This window comes from Momordica charantia (genome assembly GCF_013281855.1).
Source record: "Momordica charantia cultivar OHB3-1 chromosome 9 unlocalized genomic scaffold, Mcharantia_2.0 BLBB01000009.1, whole genome shotgun sequence".
Classification (NCBI taxonomy): Eukaryota; Viridiplantae; Streptophyta; class Magnoliopsida; order Cucurbitales; family Cucurbitaceae; genus Momordica; species Momordica charantia.
Genome location: NW_028275167.1, coordinates 25,877,014 through 25,900,980, shown reverse-complemented (window position 1 = coordinate 25,900,980; position 23,967 = coordinate 25,877,014). Strand labels below are relative to the sequence as shown.

Genomic DNA, 23,967 nt, shown 5'->3' with positions numbered 1-23,967 from the left:
ATTTTTATTGATTGAGCCGACTCATTTGCCGGCCGAGCCGAATAGCTTTAGATCTTATTCTCCAGTTATGGTTGAATCGATCGACCTTACCTCGACTCAGTCTCGTATCTGACAAACTCCACGACATCACGCCGTATTTCACGATAACATTAAAGAGTCATTGAGGCCTTATCGAGAACATGGTTGGAGACCTCTCTAAATAGAGCCAATTTACTCCGTTCAAAGGTACGCGAATGCTAAATTCTCTCCCAAGTTTAGTTCGACCAGTTATTGTTTTTAGCGTCAGAGTGTGTTATGTTTTGTAGGTCACCCTTCTAACTCATCATTCAAGCAACTCTCGGTCTGAGCCGAGGTTCATAGAGTTGGTCATCTTTCTGATCAAACACACTCGAACTTCCAAGTATTGTAAAATACACGCCAACATATCATAATTAAGTTAATATAATTATTCATTTATTTGAGGTTTAATATTCAAATAAATATACATCTTATTAATGGATTGAAGAAAAAAAAACATCGATAATCATTTTATTTTACTCTCACCCATATGAAAAAATTATTAAAAGGGAAAACATATATTTCATTTACAACATTTTTACAACCCCTTAAAATCATTATTGAGATATTGAAGAATTAACTACAACACTATACCATGTCATTTTTATAGCAACCTATAAATAAGAAAAATAAAACGCGAGAACTAAGAATTGGTATTCGAAAATTTAAAATGTTGTCATGATAAACTAAAATACATCGTTTTACTATACCACTAAATAAAAAACCGATTAAAAACAGCACAAACGAAATAATTTACTACGTAAAAAAGTTAAATATATATTTTAGTCTGTATAAAAGTTTCTTACCATACTCTTCATGATTTAACAAGTTTCATTTTAATATTGTAAAATATAATCTTAAGTAAATATTAAAATTGATTTATCACAATTAACACAATGTTATAATAGAACAAAAAGTAATTTAAGAGGTGAAAGTTTGTAATCTATCCTTCAAAATTTAAAGATATTTTTAGAAGTTTAAAGATGTATTATTGTTATTGATAATTTTAATTTTTTATAAATATCATGTTAAATAAGTTGTCAATCAGTCAATTATAACATTCGTTAGAAGTGAGAGGATAAATTAAAAAATATTGAAACATAAAGACTAAACTGAATATCTTAAACAACATATATATATATATATATATATATATATATATTTAATAGAACATGTGAAGTAGAAATTCGAACTCATTATTTTTGATCGGAGATATATACCTTAACCAATTGAGCTACTCTCGAGTTGACATTTTAAACTATTGAGACTAAAAAAAAGATTAAACCATATAATTAACATAAACTCATTTAATGCGTTGTTTTTTATATTTATAAAATCTATATTTTTAAAAAATGTTATAAGATTTCTTTTTTTTTTTGAGAAAAAAAAAATGTTATAAGATTTCAATTAATTTATTAAACTCACATATCTATATCTATAGTATATAGGGAGAAACTTTTTATCCCTTTTAATTCCAACATTCCCATAGATATTTTGGGGGCAATTTTATCCTTTAAATATAAAATTTTCTCTCACTCCCGTTTCTCTCCCTCCCACGCCACTTTCCTTTTTTTTTTTTCATTTCTTTTGAAATATTTAATCTCCATTATTACAAATTTTACGTTTCTCAAATTAATTTTCTCTTTCTAATAAATTCTCCCTCTTAAAGGTTAGAATATAAAGAGTTGGAATATGGAGTTTTGTCTCTTTATTTCTATGTTAAGAAGTTATAATTTATTTTGAATTATAATTAATAAGTAACTTTTTTATTTTTTACACCTATATAAACAGTTTTTCTTACTCTTTCTCCCAACTTTTTCTTCATGAAAACTTGAGTTTCTTTTCTCTTTCGGTAGGTAAATTTTTTCCTTTAGTCAATGTCTTGTGTTTTCTTATATTTAGTTAGGTTGTTTGATCGAATACAACTTTTTTAGTTATTTTTTTTCCAAACGACTCAATTAACTAGAAAAAGAAAAGTGAAAATGAGTGATAAGGTCGAATCACCTTCGACGGATCCACTTTGGGATGACACTTGATAACCGCGAGGACTCTCTCAATGACCTCCTCCTTGGTAAGGTGATCATCATGTGATGAAAATAGCCGGAGCAATCAATCGAAACATGGCTGTGGTTGACATTCCTGATGAGTTAAGGCAAGGAATTGGACTATAACTCAAACATGGCAAAGAACGGCTGTCCTGAACGCATCTCTATCTCTCACTATTTTTTTTGTCATTTTATTTTTCAATGACTCAAATAAGAAATTGAAACAAAGTTGTATTTACTTTTATTTATTGTTATGTTCAGGGAAAAAAATGATGAAAAATCCATGAATATGTGTTTTTTTTAAAAGAAATTTAAGTAATTGAAGAATAATACCTGTAGTCACACTAACCACATCAATGGGTGATGATAATTATTGAAACGTTGTTTTATGAGATAAACATTGAAGATATGAAAAAACTTGAACTATATTTTTTAAAATTTAAAACGTTGTTTTTTAGATTTATAAAATCTATAGTTTTTAAAAATGTTATAAGATTTCTTTTTTTTTTTTTGAGAAAAAAAATGTTATAAGATTTCAATTAATTTATTAAACTCACATATATAAATAAATATACATCTATTCATCACTAAAAGCTACTTTCAACTCTCAAGATGTCAATTCCCAATTTAACCTTTCCTTCCCTCTTTAAAATCCAATTTATCCATTTTGAAAACGATGTTGTTCTCTCTTCTTTTTTTTTTTTTTAAATAAAATAGATAAATGCAATTTAGTTTTATTAATCTTTTAAAAATGTAAATTTGACAAAGCGCATGCTTGCCAGCTAATAAGCCTCATAAAATTACGCCCATACGGACAGCTAATTCCACTCTCGCGAATTTTAAGATTCTCTCTCTAACTCTCTTATTTCATCTTTTTTATATATTTTTTAAATTTATTATTTCCAAATCCCAATATTCCAACTCCATTTTTATTTCTCTGTTCTTCAATCTATTTTTTTTCTTCGCAAATTTTGATTTTCGTCTTTCGTTCACTCTCTCCTCTGAAACTTCCGCAGAGGCAGCGAAGCGAAGCCACAACCAACAGTTTATTCTGATTCTGTTTCAAATGTAGAACAACACAGTTCCGACCTCCAGCTTCCCACAACTTCACCCACTTTCTTCTTCTTCTTCTTCGTTTTCTCTGTGGAATTTCGTGGTCTTATGTCTTCCACCTTCAGTCCTTCTCGTAGCCCAGGGAGTTCAAGGCTCCAACAGTTGGGTGCCGTGTCTGGGGTCTCGCGCTTGAGATCTTCATCGCTCAAGAAGCCTCCTGAGCCGCTGAGAAGGGCCGTCGCTGATTGCCTCTCTTCTTCCGCTGCTAATTCGCATCATGGGGGTCCCTCTGCTTCCGCCGTCGTTGCCGAAGCTTCCAGGACTCTCCGGGTTAGTAATTACCACGTTTTCGGTATTCATTTTGTTTGGATCTTGCAATTATGCTTGGATTGCTCCGACATCTACCTTTTCTGATTCGTTTTTATGTTTCGACTCTCCGTTCATTTGACTTGAGCTGCGTGTTTAAGGGAATCCCGTTGGGGATGAGCTTAATTTTTAACCTGGTTGATGCCTGGGGTTTCTTGCAAATGGGAATGTTTGTTTTGTTTTTGCGATTGGATTGTGCCAATATGCATTTGGTTGTTTATGTCGTATGCTTCGGAATTGGGTATTGGAAGTATCGTTCGTGCTTTTTTTTTGGTAGCTTATCGGTAACATGTGAATAATTATAGCGTTCAGGTGGAACTATAATTATGGCAATTTATATTTTTACATCATTTAGGCGGATACGTTCCCGTCAATCAATTATTTTAAAGAAATATATCACAACAAAAATAGAATGTCCAAATACTCATGTCGAACTGAGCTATAAAAAAGTTGAGCGGATTGCAGTTGGGGCTTATCTGCATCATGGGATAATCCTCATATTAATTATTCACCAGTTATAATGAATCGGCATTATCTTCATCATAATTCGTTTGCTATCTGTTTAATTTATATATTATTTGTATCTGCAAAACACTGTGCTGCTTTCCCTTTAATGATGACATAGAAAATAGAAGGTCAGTGGCTTAGGACCAATTTAGCTACCGCTACTTGGTATTTCAACAATGATCAACTAGGGATATCCGGAATTTTTTTAACTACCAAAGCTTCCAATTTTATGTAAATGTATAGGGGCAAGTGATTAAATGACATGTTGGGAGCTCTTGTTTTTTGTTGCGCAGCTCTTTGTCACAGCATGGATTGCTGCATCAGACTACCCATTGCTTGTCCGTGACTGAATGCAAATGATTTGCATTACTTGTATCCTGTCTTTTACTTTTTTGTATACGTGTTCATCAAATAGGGCTAAGTTGTACAACATTCTTTCTATAAAGATTAACTTTTTCACCTCAGCAGAAATGAGCCGAGAATTTATCCAATCACAACCTAACCTCTCTCATTAGAGTTAGCTAGCTATTGGAGCTGTATCAGGCAATCACCATCACTGCCATCCTCTTTTCTTTTACCTTTTCTGATCTCTTACTATTTTAGCCAAGCCATGGCCACCAAAAACTCCTGGTATTGGAACCTCAATCACTCGAAAAGTGGCAGAGGATGTAGAATATTCCCGCTCCATCTCTTTAATAAATCAGCTAGCTTCAATAGCTTAGACACAGGTCTGTAACAGCACGAGTATTAGCAATTTTATTGGACTTAAATTTTAAACTCAACGTGGATGACTATATGCTTTGGAGATTTATGTTCTAGCACTTTTGAGAAGACGAAGCTATCATGGTTTTTGTTTGGGTACAAAATCCAAACTTACAGTGGAAATTTCAGCTGAGGAAAGTGAGGCCATTAAGAAACATAGTGTTCGTAGAGTGACTCGGTGTTGACCAATCCTTGCTACTTGCTAGGATGGTTATTTGCTTCCATGCATCCAAGTGTTGGCTATGAGTTTTTAAGAAGTCTGAAGTTGTTTCAGCCAGAGAACTATAAATTTGGAGAGACGATCATAATGAAAATAACTTCGTCTTGGTTGGGCTCAATGCTGAATACCTTCTAATTACTTGTAAGTTAACAAGAAACCCAATTGGACCTGGCAAGAATTTAATACCACAATGCCCACCTACAATACACCTCAGAACATTCGAATATTATATCGAAGGCCGATCAAATTGGCCAGCCATCAGCAACTGGCAACCAATAGACACAATCATTCACAGGAAGAAGAAGATCCTCAAATTGACATAGGAACCTAAACTTGAATAAAGACAATTTGGGGATTGCTTGCTTGCTAAGTTTGTGGCAAACATGGTCATTTAACTGCCTATTGTTATTATCTCTGATGGATCTTACATGGGAGGACAATGAAATGAAGCCAGCAACCTATACCTATGCACCGAACTTAATTACAGAATTTTCTTGGTATGCTAATATAGGTGCCACAAATCGCATTCTTGACTTGAGGAATTTGAATGAAAAGGTTGAGTATGGAGGACAAAAATTCTCTAGCAATTGGTGATGGTTCTCTACTGAGAATTGATTATGTTGGTGATTCTGTAATCTTATCGAACTCAGACTCTGCACATGTTTTTCTTAAAAATGGTATACCGGCATTGACAAAATGTCTTCTCAGCATCTCAAAGCTTACTCATGATAATTCGGCCATCAATGAATCACTCTGACAAGAGAAAGCAAGAAGGTGTAGCTGGAACATAGGCTTGATGTAGAACTCAATCAACTTAAATTGTCCCATCAATCAGTCATGCGGAGCCTCCTATGTTGTCGAAAACAATTGTTCTTTAGTCTGTCTTCAAGTATTGCTCTTATAACACTTGTCTCGTGTTTACCTTGTTAAAAATGTATGTCAGCAACGTATCGGTAATGCATCTAATCTAATCGAGTCTTAGCCTTGTTATGTTTTCGTTTTCAAAGTTCTTATATCAATGGAAAACGAGTTTTTTGTGATGCTTGCTAATTGGGAAAATCCCATGGCTTATATTTTTCTTTTGCAAAAACACATTTAAATCAACATTTTTGATTGGTGCACTCAAATATTTGGGGCCGTGCTCCTGTCATTTCTATTGTTGGATTTCATTGTTACATCTGTTTAGTTGATGACTATGCACATCTGTCATGAACCGATCCTCTTAAAAATAAGAGTGAAACCTTCCTCCATACAATTCAAACATGATGAAACAAGTTTAACTCTCTGTAGCATCATGTCTTTAAACCCTTACTCCATACTTTAGAAGATTGCTTGAAACATTCAGTGAATTTGATCCCGAATGGTGGTGCAGAATATGGAGAAGGTGCCGGTTCATCCTCCCTTCCAAAACAATGGGTCGGATTCTTTAGTAGTTGGTTGTCTTTACCTAAGAGCAGGGGTAGAGAGAACCCCATCCTAGTAACTGGCTGTCATAATAAAACTTTCTAGTTTCTAATAATATCATAGACAGGCTGTAGTTACAAAAAAAATCTTTGTGATTTGAACTCAACCAAGGAGCCAAGTGCTGTATACTATGGACAAAAGTTACTTTGAAATCCATTTATCCTAAAAAGTTCTAAGGTTCCTTTCCTTCCAAATAAGCCGCAGGTTGCTCTCACTGCACAATTCCATAGAATTTTGGATTTCCCTCTAAATCTCAACCCTAGCATAACTTCCATCAACTACTCAGCTATTTGTTAGGTAGGAAAATCAAAATAAAACTCCACCCCCTGTAGGCAAACCAGATTCTAAGGTTCCTTTCCTTCCAAATCATCTGAAGTGCAGCTTACTTATTGCCTTCTTATAGGGTATTAACTACAAGGGTTATTTTATTTTATTTTATATTTTGGTGGGGGGTGGGTGTAATTATTCATTGTTTTTTCTCTCAACAATTAAAGAAATTTTTATTGATGCTTTGTTGTTTTTTTGGGCTGCTGTACTAGGGACTTCTTTTTCTTGTGGCCCACTTGTGTATTTTTAATTGAAAGTTGGCCTTTTATCCAAAAGGGAAAAAAACCTGTAGTTCATGACTCCAACCTTCAAAACACTCTTTAGTGTCAACTATCTTCTGTGAGATTGGTGTAGCTTGTTATCCTCAGACTCATTTGATGAAAATTGTTTATTTATTACCAATCCATCATTTTATTAGAATTTAATTATAACATCTAAAGCTTTACCAAAATGACAGGACTATTTAGCAGCACCTGCAACAACAGACCTGGCGTATTGTGTGATTTTGGAACACACAATTGCTGAGAGGGAACGAAGGTAACCAAACTTTTTAATGATGTTGGATTAAAAAGACTCATGAACTGCCTTTTTTTGCATAAGATGGTTGGTGAATCCTAATGCTTTTCTTTAATTTTTATATTCTGCCAAGGTAGATGATTCTGGACTATGTAAATGATCTCTCATATCCTTATAATTTATTAGTAGATGTTCATAAACATCTGTATTTAAAAAATATATATGTATTTTGACAATTACAAATTTACAATACTTTTTTTTTTTTTTTTTTTTTTTTTTTGTGAAAGAAACAATTTCATTGATATATGAAATTACAAGGAGCCCATATAAGGGAGTACAAAAGCCCATAGATAGGTTACAAAAGGCACTTCCAATTGGACAAGAGGGAAGTGTAGCTATAGTAAAGAAAAGTAGGAGAAGTTTTACACCATGATATAGCTTTAAACACTATAGCATCAAAAAAACGCTCAAAAGATTGTGACTTGTCAATGGAGATCATTTGATTTCTTTCACCCCAAGTAGTCCACAGAAAGGCTCGGATGAAGTTTGTCCATAGCTGTTCCTTTATGTTTTTGAAGGGTTGTCCCATTAAGGTGGCCTCAAGGAGAAGTTTAGGGTCATTTGGTAATGCTGTGGACCAACCAAAAGCCAAGAGGATGACATTCCAAAAATCAGAAGCAAAAGTACAGGAAGTGAAGAGATGTTGTTGAGATTCCATGCTGTTCTTGCAAATGATACACCATTGTGGAGAAATAGCCATAAAAGGGAGTCTTCTTTGTAGCTTATCGTTGGTACTGATGGCTCGGTGACTAAGTTCCCACAGGAAGAAATTCACCTTTCTAGGGCAATTTCCTTTCCAAATAATGTTGTAAAGGCTAGTTTGTGGAGCTTGGTTGCTATGTGTGAGGTCCTTTGTGAGGGAGCTGGTGGAAAAAGAACCATTTGTTTCTAGTTTCCAGTAAACAATGTCTCTATCAGTTGTTAAATGAATCTCTGATAGCCTAAGGTTAAGATCAGCCCATTCAATTATCTCATCATCTTTAAGGTTCCGCCTTAATCCCAAATTCCTGCAACTTGTAGATTCGTCCCAGATATCAGAGATTGGGGCGTCCTTTCTTGTTGACAAAGCGAAAAGGAGGGGAAAGGATTGTTTAAGAGGCAAGCTATTCAGCCAAGGGTGATCCCAAAAGGAAATATTCATTCCATTTCCAGTTTTAAAGGCCAATCGGTCAAAAATCAAATTTTGCATCTTTCTAATGGCAGCCCATGGGCTTTTAGCAGAAGGTTGTGATGTAGAGTTAGGTTTGAGATTCCATGATGCTTTACCAAATTTTGCCTCGATCACTTTTCTCCAAAGAGATGTTTCCTCTGTAATGAATCTCCATATCCATTTTGCAAGGAGGGTTATGTTTTTCAGCTTCATATTAGCAATCCCTAGGCCCCCCATATGGATTTGATGTTGTATAGTGTCTCTTTTGATGAGATGTAGTCCACTATTGTCTTTGTTACCCTTCCATAAAAAACTTGTGTAGATGCTGTCCAAAGTATGTGCTACTTTTGATGGCAAAGGGAAGAGGGAAAGATAGTAAGTAGGAAGGTTCGATAAAGTGGCTTGGATGAGAGTATGTCTACCGCCTTTGGAGAGATAGGAGGATTTCCATGATAGGAGACGTTTCTGAATTTTCTCAATCATTGGGTCCCAAAAAGAGAGAGATCGGTGCTTACCATGAATGGGTAGTCCAAGGTATGTGGTCGGCCAAGTCCCCAATTTACAAGCAAATTTGGATTGAAGAGCTGTCAGTTCATCCTCTCCAAGATTTATCCCCAAAATTTCTGACTTTTGGTGATTTATGTTTGTAGAGACTAAGGTTGGAGAGAATCCAATGTCATGTATTCTCATTATTAAAGTCTATATATATAGACAAATATATAAGGTTGACCTAATCCTACAAGGAGAAGGTAAATGACAAATTAATATTAATACAAAAATATAAAATATACTAATATCTACTCTAACACGCCCCCTCAAGTTGGTGCATATATATTAATCATGCCCAACTTGTTAGACAAATAATCTATTCGTGCTCCATTCAATGCTTTAGTAAAGATATCTCCTAGTTGATCTCCAGTCTTCACATACCCTGTAGCCACTAATCCTTGCTGTATTTTCTCACGTACATAATAACAATCAACTTCAATGTGTTTGGTTCGTTCATGAAATACTGGATTAGATGCAATATGAAGAGCTGCTTGATTATCACACCAAAGTTTTATTGGAGTGGTGATGCCAAATCCCAATTCAGTCAGAAGCTGATGTATCCATACTAATTCACACACCGACTGTGCCAGAGCTCTATATTCTGATTCAGCACTCGAACGCGAAACCACGTTTTGTTTCTTACTTTTCCAAGAAACTAAATTACCTCCGACAAATACACAATATCCTGAGGTTGATCTTCTATCTTCCTTAGAACCTGCCCAATCAGCATCTGAAAAACATTCAATATTAAGATGACCATGATCTTTATATAACAAGCCACGTCCAGGAGCACCTTTCAAATAACATAGAATATGTTCCAATGTGATCCGATGGTCAGTCGTAGGAAAACTCATAAACTGACTCATAATACTGACTGGATAAGCTATGTCTGGCCTCGTAACCGTAAGATAATTCAGCTTCCCTACTAATCTCTTATACTTCTCAGGATCTTTCAACAACTCCCCTTCTTTTGTAAGTTGTAAATTAGGTATCATTGGGGTACTACGCAGCTTAGCAGCTAACTTTCCTGTTCCAGTTAACAAGTCAAGTACATACTTTCTTTGTGACAAAAAGATCCCCTTCTTGCTCCTTGTTACTTCAATTCCTAAGAAATATTTCAACATTCCCAAATCTTTAGTATGAAATTGACTATGAAGAAAAGACTTGAGTGATAGGATGCCTGATGAATCATTACTAGTAATCACAATATCATCAACATACACAACTAGTAAGATAACACCAGACTCAGATTTTTTATAAAAAACAGAATGATCTGACTTACTCTTCTTCATTCCAAAATTCTCAATCACCTGACTGAATTTTCCAAACCATGCTCGCGGACTTTGTTTCAACCCATATAAGGATTTACGAAGGCGACATACCTTTCCAGTCTCCCCCTGAGCAACAAAACCTGGTGGTTGCTCTATATAAACTTCTTCTTGAAGATCACCATGGAGAAATGCATTTTTAATATCAAGCTGATGTAAGGGCCAATGGTGAATAGATGCCAATGAAATGAATAACCTGACAGAAGCCATTTTAGCAACCGGAGAAAAAATATCAGAATAATCAATTCCGTAAGTCTGCGCATATCCTTTAGCAACAAGGCGAGCTTTCAAACGGGCAATTGATCCATCCGGATGAACTTTAACAGCAAACACCCATTTACAACCGATAGGTTTCTTTCCTGCAGGAAGAGACACTAAATCCCAAGTACCATTGTCATCTAAGGCAGTCATCTCCTCCAACATAGCAGCCCGCCAACCAGGATGAGACAAAGCTTCATGAACAGTTTTAGGAATAGATACAGATTCAAGAGTTTAAAAGGCTTTTGAGCCTCGAGAATTACACCTTCTTTGGATCATAAGAGACTTATGCCTCCATGAAAATGCAGCGAGGCGTAGTCTTCACTCCTCGTGAATGATTAGAAGAATAATATTAATTTGCCTTATTCTTAAAAAAATATAAAGTTTCTTTGGGTATGGAATGCTAATACGTGAGTCATGACAACTCAATATATTACTATTATTACTAACTAGGCTTTATAAACTTCAAAAACAATAATAAGTCAATCTTATTAGTGGTAGTAGAGCATTCCTTTTTTTTTTTTTTTTTTTTATAACAAGAAACAAACTTTTCATTGATAATATGAAAAGGAAGAAAAAAGTTCAAGGATACAAGCTCCCAAAGGAAGCGAAAAAGAAAAAGAAAAAACAAACAGAACGTAGAAATAAAAAACACATGAACAAGATGAAATCTGAAGCCCAAGAATAGATGCTGAACACTAATAAAAAAAAGTTCGCCAATTTAAAGGGACAGACTGCTGAGGAGGAAACCAAAACCATCACTCAACACAAGTTGATCGCCAGAAAAAAAGAAACTGAAACCTCACACCACCAAGAGAAGACACAAAAGCGAAAAAATCTCAACCCTCAAAACAGTTGCGAAGTGGAACCAACCAAAAATTTGTTGCTCATAATAAAGCCTACCTATTTAGTGTTTGGAACTAGGGTAAGGTTAACATCTTCAAAAAATTTTAAAAAACTTTGATTATCTGCGCAAGAAGCTTTTTCGACTACCAAAGTCTCCTCCTCGAATGGAATTCATTTTTGTTGAAGAATGGAATTTATCCTTAGCAAAAAGTAAATTAAATTCCTCTGCTGAGGAAACCTCTGATAAATCTTCATTAACAACCTCTTGCTGTTCCAAATATTCTGCTGGATCTTCACTACTAATGCTAACATTGAAATCTTCTTCATCATCAGACAAAACGTTATCCTTGATATGTAAATTTGATTGCTCACTTGTTGAATTGATGATATCGTGGCTGCAAGGTGAAATGTCCTTCTAGAACCATCCTCTTTCCTTTGTTTGTAAAAACTAAGGATAGAGACACCAGAGAGACATACACGAGAAAAGAGAGAAGAAATAAATTCTCAAATTGATTGATCAAAGATGAGGAATAGAGGCACTATTTATAGGTTACAAGAGGAAACAAAATCTAGGAATAACCTCCTAACTTCCCTAATAAAAAAGGAGATTTATTTGCTAAATTTAAACACAAAATCTAAACAACTTTAAAACAACTTCTAACTAAGTCCACATAATCTTAACTTCTAACTAATTCAACACTCCCCCTCAAGCTGGACTATACAGATTGAACAGTTTCAGCTTGATCAACAACCTTTCAAACACGGGTCTCAAGAGTCCTTTTGTTAGGATATCTGCAACTTGATCTGATGATGGAACATACATCAAATTTATAATTTTCTCTTCAATCTTCTCCTTGATAAAATGCCTGTCAACCTCAACATGTTTAGTACGATCATGATGCACTGGATTGTGTGCAATAGCAATTGCAGCCTTGTTGTCACAATAGACTTCATTGAACTATCAAACCTGATTTTGAGTTCTTGGAGAAGGAGTTTCAGCCACATTATCTCACAAATACCATGAGATAATGCCCTGAATTCAGCCTCAGCACTACTTCTTGCAACAACTGATTGTTTCTTACTCCTCCATGTAACAAGATTACCCCAGACGAAGGTACAATATCCTGTCGTAGATCTCCTATCTTGAATAGAACCTGCCCAATCAACATCTGTAAACACCTTAATCTTTCTGTCATCATCCTTTCCGAAAAATAATCTAAGCCCTGGAGTTCCTTTAAGATATCTAAGAATGTGATACACGGCTTCCATGTGTTCTTCAGTAGGAGCATGCATGTATTGACTTACAACACTCACTGGAAATGCAATATCCTGCCTAGTGTGGGATAAATAGATTAATCTTCCAACAAGACGCTGATATCTCCCTTTATCAACGGGTACCCCATCTAGGCTCTCTCCCAACTTATGATTAGGACTTATTGGAGTATCAGATGGTTTACATCCAAGCATTCCGGTTTCCTTCAAGAGGTCTAGTACATATTTTCTTTGACATACAGATATACCAGTTCTGCTCCTTGCAACTTCCATCCCTAGAAAACACCGAAGTGTTCCCAGGTCCTTTATTTCGAACTCCTTTCCAAGTGCCTGTTTTAGTCTCTCTATTTCTTCATGATGGTCACCTGTGACGATAATATCATCGACATAAACATGAGGATGGTGATCTTACCTTGAGAGTGCCTATAGAACATTGTATGGTCAGTTTGAGCTTGGGTATATCCTTGTTTACAAACAGCCTTTGAAAATCGCCCGAACCATGCACGTGGGGATTGTTTTAAACCATAGAGAGATTTCTTCAGCTTACACACCTTTCCATCATACTTACCAATGTCAAATCCAGGAGGAAGGTCCATGTACACCTCTTCTTCCAAATCTCCATTGAGGAATGCATTCTTGACATCCAATTGTTGTAGTTTCCAATCCAGATTTGCAGCAAGGGACAAGAGGACACGGATTGTGTTTAATTTTGCAACGGGTGCAAATGTCTCCTGATAGTCTACCCCAAAAGTCTGAGAGTATCCTTTGGCCACCATTCTTGCTTTATACCTTTCAATGGACCCATCAGCCTTATATTTGACAGTAAAGATCCATCGGCATCCTACCGTTGGTTTATCTTGAGGACGATCAACTACTGTCCACGTATCATTAAGCTTTAAAGCCTTCATTTCATCATCTGCCGCATTTTTCCACTGTGGATTGCTCATAGCCTCTTGAATGGATTTTGGTACCTCATTGGCTTCCAGATTGAGAGCCAAGGTCTGAACTGCTGAAGATAAATGACTATAACCAATACATCGAGCAATTGGATGTTGAGTACACGATCTCACACCCTTTCTAAGTGCAATAGGAAGATCAAGATCATTAGTATTGTCTTGAGGCACAAGGGTAGATTGTTCAGTACCTAAGGACGAGATGGATTCATGACTTTGCTGTTGAGGCTGTGGTGGCTCCACTCCTCTTTGAACCGTTTGTCGCCGAGAATAAACAAGAGTCTCAGGTTGCTTGTCACTTCGATTTGGGTTGACTTGATCATCTTCATTATTACAGGAAAAATAGGAACTGACTCTTCTATTTGAGTAATTGGGATGATCGGGATAGGTATTTTTGGCTGAGGTGACTCGATATTTAGACCATCAATCTCAGGTATTTTTGACTGAGGGGACTCAATTCTGGTATTTAGATCGTCAATCTCCCAAAAATTTCCATCAAGACTACTCGTAATAGGCTCAGTCTCTCCCTGAGGGGAATTTAGGGAGAAAAAAGATTGAGACTCAAAAAATGTGACATCCATGGTAGTGTAAAATTTATTGGTGAATGGACAATAACATTTATAGCCTTTTTGAGTAAGAGAATAACCAAGGAAGACACACTTTCTGGCTTTTGGCTCCAATTTGTGACGTTCATGATCATAAACATGAGTGAATGCAGTACATCCAAATATTTTGAGGGGAATTGTGAGGACAGATCGGATTTGCGGATAGATAGTGAGTAAGATTTCTAGTGGAGTGTTAAATTTCAGAATACGAGAGGGCATCCGATTAATGAGATAATAAGCAGTAAGGATAGCATCACCCCAAAAACGGTTAGGAACAGAATTGGTGAACCTGAGAGCACGAGCAGTTTCTAAAAGATGCCTATTTTTCCTTTTAGCTATACCATTTTGTTGGGAGTAATGACACAGGAACTTTGGTGAATGATTCCATTTTGAGACAGGAAAGTTCCCAATGTTTGATTAAAATATTCTGTCCCCTTATCTGTGCGAAGAATTTTGATTCTCGTATTAAATTGATTATGAATGAGAGAATGAAACTGTTGAAAGATTGATGCAGTTTTTGATTTTTCTTTAAGTAAATAGACCGAACAAACCCTAGTGTGGTCCAATGTTTTAAAAGGCTAAAGGCGGCCTCGAGGTTTTTTCTCTTGAAAAGGCGAGGCGTAAGCCTCAATTTTAATTAAAAGAATTAAACAAATCCTAAATTTGTGTGGTCAAGTATTACCAAACATAATAGTTATACAAAATTATCAAAATATCCACCTGTTACTTGTCACTGAAAAAAAAATTCTAAAAAATCATCATAACATCACTACTAAAAAATTCTAAAAAAACATCACAACATCACTACTATTATCACCAATAGAACTTACTTATTCTATAAATTATTGTCTTCAATATTTTTTATTTTTAAAGTCTAGGTAGTAAAAGTAGTAATAGATTGAATTGTTACAACTCCTGCTTAGGATTTCATACAAAAAAAACCTTGATATTTTGTAAGAATTGGAAAAATTAATAGTATTCTTGTAATCATTACATGAGGCGTATACTTTAAGCCTCAGTGCGTTTTCAAAGAGGTGTAAGCCTCTTATAGTCCAAAGAAGGCGTAAGACTTGAGGCTAAAAGTTAGAGCCTTGCCTCGAGGCGGGCCTCAAAAGCCTTTTAAAACATTGGTGTGGTCATCAGTGAAGGTAAGGAACCAACGTTTACCGAACATAGTTTTGATGCGAGACGACCCCCATAAATCACTATGAATCATTGTGAATGGACTGGATGGTATATACTCAACAGAAGGATAAGATGTACGAGAGTGTTTTGCAAGTTGACACACTTCGCAAGTAAAAAGGTCATCTTTATGAAAAAGTGAAGGGTACAAATGTTGAAGATACTGAAAACTCGGGTGCCCTAAACGGTGATGTAAAAGTAGAATTTGTTGTTCCCTAGAATTCGACTCACTACCAACCTGGAGAACTTGTTTATTTCTTAGACTTGGTCCTCTGAAGTAGTAGAGCCCTTCAAAGCCATCAGCATTGCCAATCGTCGTTCCCGTTATCAAGTCCTGAAACAAACACTTAGAGTCAGTGAACAGGGCTTGACACTTTAAATCATGAGTCAACTTCTGAACAGAAATTAGATTGCAACATAATTTAGGCTCAGTGCTCCAGGCACATGGAGCACTGAGTGCAATGTAATGTTTGTGGCTGCAAGGTGAAATGTCCTTCTAGAACCATCCTCTCTCCTTTGTTTGTAAAAACTAAGGATAGAGACACCAGGGAGACACACACGAGAAAAGAGAGAAGAAATAAATTCTCAAATTGATTGATCAAAGATGAGGAATAGAGGCACTATTTACAGGTTACAAAAGGAAACAAAATCTAGGAATAACCTCCTAACTTCCCTAACAAAAAAGGAGATTTATTTGCTAAATTTAAACACAAAATCTAAACAACTTTAAAACAACTTCTAACTAAGTCTACATAATCTTAACTTCTAACTAATTCAACAGTTTGCCTTGGTGAGTCATTCTTTTTTCTCAAATAAAAAAATGGCAGGGGAGGAATAATAGTCCTAAGCGGCTGTAAATCAGGGTTAAGACTAGGGCTGCTATTAACCAGGTTGTCAGTTATCTAGGTAGCAGTAGAGCATGTCCTTTTTAGAACTTTTATTTAAGTGGCAAGTGACGGGTGAATTTTTTTTAATACTTTATATAACTATTATGCACGATCACAAAATTTTATGTTTGGTACAAATTCTTTTAATTAAAATGGAGGCTTATGCCTTCTCCAGCCTTGAGCCTTTTGCCTTGCCTCCTCAATTGGAAAAAGAGCTCAAGTTTCTCTTTAGCCTTTTAACACATTGCTCTAAAGTACAAAATCGATGTAATTTTTGGACAATTATTATTTCAAACGAGTTTGGTGAAGGTACATTTGAATTGTTGAACAATGTTGAGACTGAAGCATGTAGAAAAAATTTCATAAAGGAGACATGCAATTCAAAATTTGAAATCTTTTTTGGGGTCTAGATCTTAGTTTAATCGTTTTTACTAGAGCTAGAGGACAAATCATTTTGCTCTGCTATTATTTACATATTGCTAGATACCTTATTTTCATGGCTATATAATATCAAGAGCAATTATAATATTTGGAATTATTATTTCGCCGTCGCTTCTCTCCGCTGTCCGCCGTTGCCAACAACGGTTCAACACCTAGGGTTCCGCCGCCGAGTGCAGTTTTTGTGTTTTTTTTGGGTTTTTACATGGAAATCAACCGTTGCCATGTTGACTGCATTTGGATTGAAGATGAGTGCTTTAATATCGAAAATATGAGTCGCAGGGAGGTGTTGCCTTTGAAATTTGGCCATTTATCTTGGTCTGAAAATCGGTTGGTTGAATTACTGCAACTACCAGAGCATGATTACTTCTTCGCACATTTGAGGAAATTCAGAGCTAACCGAAGAAGCAGCATTGAATGTTTGGTTTGGCCTTCAACTGGGGGAAGAAGAAAGCTTGTTGTTTCTTCAGGACCAAGGAAAACAGGTTGGTTAGCCTTTTGGGATATGCTGAAGGTTTATTTGATTTATTCTCACTCTGAACCTTTAAAAGGTACGGATGCCTTCCAAGGTATGGTGGACACTTTTCTTATGGAGAATACGGGAGTCTCTTCTACAAGTCCTCTAAAGCAACTTTGGGTTAGGAAGGATTCTGAAGTCTTGGAGAGTGATTGGGACAATATGATGGTCATCACGAAATTTTGTGCCTTAGACAGCTGGAAGGATATAGCCGTGGCACTTAAAGAAAAGTTCTCTCAAGAGTCAAGACTATCAGATTAACCTGTTTTTGGCAAATAAAGGGCTTTTAAAGTTTGGGGACGATAGATTGTTGAACTCAAAGTGGGTCAATGGCTCGTGGCGAAAAGTAGGAGAGTTCCATTTGAAGTTAGAGAGATGGAGCTTTGAAGACCATAGCAAGAAGGAAATGGTGGAATGCTTTGGAGGGTGGCTAAAGATCTGCGATTTACCTTTAAATCTTTGGAATAAGCAATACTTTAAAGAAATAGGAGTTCATCTTGGTGGTTTAAAGAGGATTTCCTACAAAACCTTAAATCTCTTGGATTGCTCAGAAGCCCTGATTCAAGTGGAAGAGAACTCGTATGGATTCTTACCAGCATCAGTTAAAATCAACACAAAGTTTGGCAGCATTATAGTTCGTGTGAAGGAGGTCGAGAGTGTTGAGAAAAAACAGAGTTTGATCTCCAGTAAGATGTTGGTTGCAAGATCCTCAAATGTGATAGATGTTCAACGGCTTTATTTATTGCTGTCACATGAAGAGCCTTCTTATGAGTTTCCATCTGACATACTCTAAACCTGAAGTTAGGTTTGAAAATGCAGAGGGCAGTCGAAATGTTCTTCCTATTTTAGATAGCATTTCGCCGAAACTCTTGTCTGCTCAAGATAACGAATTGAGAATTGATCCTCAAACTTTAGAAGATGCTAAGGTAGCCAAGACAACTGACGACCAGATTGATAGTAGCCTGACCCTTGACGCGGATGTACTATCGCCTAGGACTATTCCCCCTGCCATTTTTTTACTCGAGGAAAAAGAATGACTCTTCGAGGCAAGCAAAGGAAAGAGGAGGGTTCCAGACGGGCTTTTCACGTTTCAACCATGGTATCTCAATTCTACAAGTGAGCAGACCAATCTTCTAATTATGGATAAAGTTTTGTCTGAAGATGAAGAAGATTTCAATGTTAGTGTTAGTAGTGAAGATCCAGTAGAGTATTTGGAGGAGGAAGCGGTTGTTAATGATGATTTATCAGAGGTTTTCCTATGAGAGGAATTTAATTTACTTTTTGTAGAGGATAATCACTCTTCTGCAAAAATAGATTCCATTCCTTTTCCTTCTCGAGAGGAGACTTTGGGAGTCGAAAAAGCTTCTTGCGCAGAAAATAAAAGGTTTATAAAACTTTTTGAAGATGTTGGCCTTACCCTAGATCCAATCACTGATTAGGTAGGCTTTTATTATGGGCATCAGGTTTTTGGTTGGTTCTGCTTCACAGCAGTTTTGAGGGTTGAGCTTCTTTCGCTTTTGTGTCTTCTCTTGGTGGAGGGAGGTTTTAGTTTCTTCTCTTCTGGCGATTAGCTTGTGTTAAGTGATGGTTTTGGATTCCTCCTCAGCAGTCTGTCCTTTGTTTTGGCGAGCTTTCTTGTAATCAGTGTTCAACTTCTGTTCTTGGGCTTCAGTTCTCATATTTCTATGGGTTTTTGTTTTCTATGTGCTGTTTGTTTTTTTTTTCTTTTTCCTTTTTTGCTTCCGTTGGGAGCTTGTATCCTTGAACTTTTTTCTTCCTTTTCATATCATCAATGAAAAGTTTGTTTCTTGTAAAAAAAAAAATTGGAAATTATACCCGTGAGCTTAATACCAAAAATCCTTGATGTCTCCTGAGTCTGGGCCTTGGGCCAGGCGCATATGCTCCTGGATATAGGGGAGAAAAGTTTTCACTCCCAGTTATAAAAAAAGAAAAGAAAAAGGAAATTATAGCATGAAATTGCTTTAGATCTAGCGTGAAACTACATCATTAGCATATATATTTGTTTTCAATAATCGTAGGTGTTAAAACTAGCTTATGCATATTGCTTGATTAGTTTCATCGGACAATTGTACGACCCTATAACCCTGGCTTCAAGAAACTCGTGAGATATTATATGTTATGTTGGTGTTTGTAAGGATTGGGCCATGACATGAAAGCATTTGGGTTTGTAAGTTCTTTTTGATCATTCACCAATTCAATATCATATATACTTGGCCACCCGCTAGTCATATTTTGACAGAAACATTTATCTTTGTTATGCATGCACAATATTGTAAATATTCTCGTCTCTTGATTTTTCTTTGCGCATAGACATTCTGCATTTCCAGTACAATTTCTGTTTTACAACTCATTGGCTTTTTGTGCATCCAGCCCAGCTGTAGTTGCAAGGTCTGTGGCACTCTTGAAACGCTACCTTCTTAGGTATGTTAATCAAATAATCTTGTATTTCAGTTATACTCTTATAATTGTTGAACTGAGTTTAATGTACTTGGGATGGACTTCGTTCTCCTTCAAAATGTACCTTTTGTTCTTTTACTTCAAAATTTGCGTCTGATGTCACAGCGTCACAGGTTTTGTTCTACTGAACTGGAATACATTAACGCTACAGCTACTCACCGTCCATTATAATGCATTAGAATTTCTTATTATCTCAAATTGTTCTTTTCTTCTTTTCATACAAAAGTCAAGTTCCAATTTTTCTCCAACTCTTTTGTCTGTCTGGAACATTTAGCCATGTTGTACCATGTATTCAATCCTCATTCAGTGATTGCTTATAATTTAAAAACATTCCTCTTATAAACTGTTTCTTTCAAATTCAATAGTACAAACTCATATTCGGAACAGGCTTAGTGATTTTGCTGACTTGCAGTTTTATATCATTTATGCCTGTTGGTCACTGGTTAATCAATATTCAATAGAGCTGCTGTCTTTGTCTTGTTAGAGAGTAAGCTTAAAGTTTGCTCAGCCATTTTCTGAAGAACGAAACAAGAAAAAATCAATATGAATGATAGGAAATGATTATTATTTCCAGATGAAACAAGTTGTTCCAGACTTCTGGCTTCCTACTTGATCATTTGCAACAGAATCTTCTTTCTGGTTTTTTATGCTTTTTGGAACTTGTTCCGTATGGCAATAATTTGGAGTTAAATGATTTTGCTACTCTTATCAAAAGTTCGTAGCTTGTTAAAAAAGAGAATTTTTGCTACTTCTGGATGCTCTTTTCTGGAATCCTCACATGGCTTTTCCTTACTAAAATCCCTGTTGAAGATTCATTTTTGCTGTTATCTGATACAAATTTGTGTTATCCTTTGCTTTGCAGATACAAACCATCTGAAGAAACCTTAATGCAGATAGACCGGTTTTGCTTAAACACAATTGGCGAGTGTAGTTTTAATCCAAACCGAAGGTCATCACCGTGGTCTCAATCTTTAAGTCAACCACCTGCTGCATCTACGACCTCTGCTACCTTTTCAACATTGCCTGTATCAAGTATTGCCTCTGGAGCGCTTATAAAATCACTGAAATATGTTCGCTCCTTGGTGGCTCAACATATTCCAAGGAGATCATTTCAACCAGCTACTTTTGCTGGTGCACCTTCAACGTCAAGACAGTCACTTCCTGCACTGTCGTCTATGCTAAGTAGATCCTTCAATTCACAATTAAATGCTGCAAGTAGTGGAGAATCTTCAGAACATAAAGACTCTGCAGTTTTATCTACATCAAATTTATCCAACATTGAAGAGGTTGATGGTATGGTCGACCTTGAGTACATTGCACTAGATGTCCTGAAATGGCGATGGCTTGGGGAACATCGACCATCTCTTTTCCAAAGAGATAGGTAATAATTAGTTTTTCAAGTAACCTTCTTTTTCTTTTTTCCCATTAATGCATGCTGTAGTATAAGTTAATTTGCATTCCGGTTCTGTTTATTCTGCATTGGTTAAATCAATGCTGGATCTGTTTGATGGTACAGTGATAATCTTGTTACTACCCAAGATTTGAGAACACGTAATCTTCTAGAAGTAGGTGCAGCAGCACTTTTAGTGGGAGACACAGAAGCTAAAATGAAGGATCAACCTTTGAAATCTTTTGGAACAGCTGATATGCCATATGTTGATCAACTTTTGCTGCCTTCGCCAGTTGCAACTATAACCAATTCTTCCTCTGCTCGTCTCCACTTGAGGGCTATAACTGCATCAAAGCGCACAAAACCAGGCTTGCATCAGATCTGGTATAGGTTTTTCATCTAAGTCCATTCTCGACTTTGAGTTATTATTACCTCAGCTCCTTAGTGTGTAGATTCACTAGAGAGGTTTTATCTAAACTAAACTTTTGATCCCCATACTAGAGGGTCGTTGTCCATAAAAGCATTAACTAAGCTTGGGCAGTGCCTCATAAAAATTGTTTCCAAGTCAAATTTTGGTCTTTGTTGAGATGAAAGAGCTCTGTTCAGAAACCAAATGGTCAGGTGGGAAACACAGTGCACATCGTTATGCGGGTCTATTTTATGCCTCTCCATAATAGAGGGGTGCTGGATAGAGTACAATCTAAAATAACAAAGTTGTTGGAAAGAATACAAACTAAAATAGTTTAGATTGGCAACCCCACCCCCACAAAAATATTGTAGAAATTATAAAGATAAGTCATAAATCTCCTTGTTCTGCCCAATTGTCTTGTCTCAGGCTTAGGTTGTATCCATCATTGGAAGCTGGAAATAAGAAACAAATTTCATTTTTCTCAAGTATATATTTGATGTCCAATCGTTAATAACATCTTGATATCTTAATAACATATTTTAGGGAAGATTCTCCCGGGAGTACATTTCGACCAAAGGCCCGACCACTTTTCCAGTATCGTTACTACAGGTAAAAAACAATAGATTCTGACACGTAACCCTGTAATTTCATGAGGTATACTAAATGATTATGTTAGTAATTGTTTATTTCAATTTATGAATCCACAAAGCGTCAATTAGAGTGTAATTGCCATTTGAAATTGTGAATTGATCACTGTTTAAATGATTTTGCTCATGAATGATGGTCTTTCAGTTATGAAAATTAGTGGTCTCATTTGCATGCAACATAGGAAACTTACATGCATTGTTGAAATTACATTAAAGTTTTTTCTTTCTTTTGGACATGTAACAACATCTAGGCTTTTGAGCATGATTGTATGAAAAAACTAGAACTCAAGCAATAAGTTTTTATTCATTAAGTTCTTAATATCTTGTGGTTGCATTTGTACCTCACAAAATAACATCATGTCCACCAGTGAACAGCAGCCTCTGAGACTGAATCCTGCTGAGGTGTGCGAGGTTATTGCTGCAGTTTGCTCAGAAATGTCTTCACCCATCGCTAATCCCCTAACAGTAACGTCTAGGTTAAGTACAAATAGTGGCAAGCCGTCGATGGATGTGGCCGTGAGCGTTCTTGTAAAGCTCATTATTGACATGTATGTTTGTGCTTTTGATGCTTATATTACTTTGAATGTTGCAAATTCCATCTACTATTCATTACTCTCTCTCATTTCATCTTGTGGTGCACATATGTGTTTGTTACTCCTCTCATTCATTTCACTTGTGTGCCATATGTTTTTGGAGCAAACAATGTTGTGCATTATAGATGTTAAAATTCAGAACTTGTTGCTGTTCCACAGTTGATGTTGATGTTAACTTATGTTGGGAGAAAGAGCAGCGAAAGGAAAACTTAGTGTATCTCTATCCATGTTACACAACTTTTTAAGGGGTGAATAGGTTGATTCTGTGAGCAGTGCTGCCAGTAGTATATTAGATTTAGAAATTATAGTAATCAATGAAGGATATAAGATTGGGGCAATGTAGAGCTTTGCTAGCTATAGCTGGAAATGTGAGAATCATTCAAAAACTCTCTCTAGTCTTAGCTTTGCCACTGTTATTGTTTTGGCTCTGTTTGTTGTGGGCTGTTCTTTTATCCCCGTTGTATAGTCTTTCATTTGCTCCATGAAAGTATGGTCTTTTTCATTGAAAAGAAGTGAATGCTATGTCCTACAAGCTTCCCATGTCAGGGGGGTCTACAATTTACTCGGTGTTTCATGTATCACAGCTTAGGAAAGCAACTGATCAATATCACCTTACTGTTGAGTTACCAACCCATCTTACATTTGATTATATTGTTAACTGAACCAGTGGCCATGGCAGGTGTACAAACTGCAATCTGAAATTCTGATTTTATGGAAAGTAATAACAGCTGTTGGGCCAGTTGCTAAATCTGTAGGCAGTTCCTGATTTCTCCCTCGAGAACAAGGGTTGTATCTTTGGCTTAGGATATCAATTAATCTTAATAAGGTTCATGTAGGTTAAGATGAGGAGGGGGGGAAGGTGTACCTTAGTTGCTCCATTTTATGTGGCAACTTCGTCATGGGCGACTTAGGTAGATTCTGTGAGCATATTGGTTAGCGTTGGGAATTGGAGTGATTTGTGAAGGAAAGGAAAACTAAGATATTACTTCAATGTAGAGTTTTGGCTAGCAAGGATTGTGGGAGACTGGGAGTCACTTTATAACTCTTTCTAGCTTGTAATAGGAGAACTGGCAGTATATTTTCAATAC

General features: G+C 36.2%; 1 protein-coding gene across 1 annotated transcript in view; it reads left to right on the top strand.

Moving 5' to 3' along the window:
• Positions 1-3,013: 3,013 nt before the first annotated feature.
• LOC111010161 (uncharacterized) overlaps positions 3,014-23,967 on the top strand; it is a 33,475-nt gene continuing 12,521 nt past the window's right edge. Inside the window, exons 1-7 of the mRNA XM_022283501.2 lie at positions 3,014-3,485; positions 7,259-7,338; positions 19,754-19,804; positions 20,703-21,221; positions 21,357-21,614; positions 22,183-22,248; positions 22,655-22,834. Coding sequence (XP_022139193.2) covers positions 3,264-3,485; positions 7,259-7,338; positions 19,754-19,804; positions 20,703-21,221; positions 21,357-21,614; positions 22,183-22,248; positions 22,655-22,834 — 1,376 coding nt within the window. The 5' untranslated portion in view covers positions 3,014-3,263. The remainder of the gene's footprint in view (positions 3,486-7,258; positions 7,339-19,753; positions 19,805-20,702; positions 21,222-21,356; positions 21,615-22,182; positions 22,249-22,654; positions 22,835-23,967) is intronic.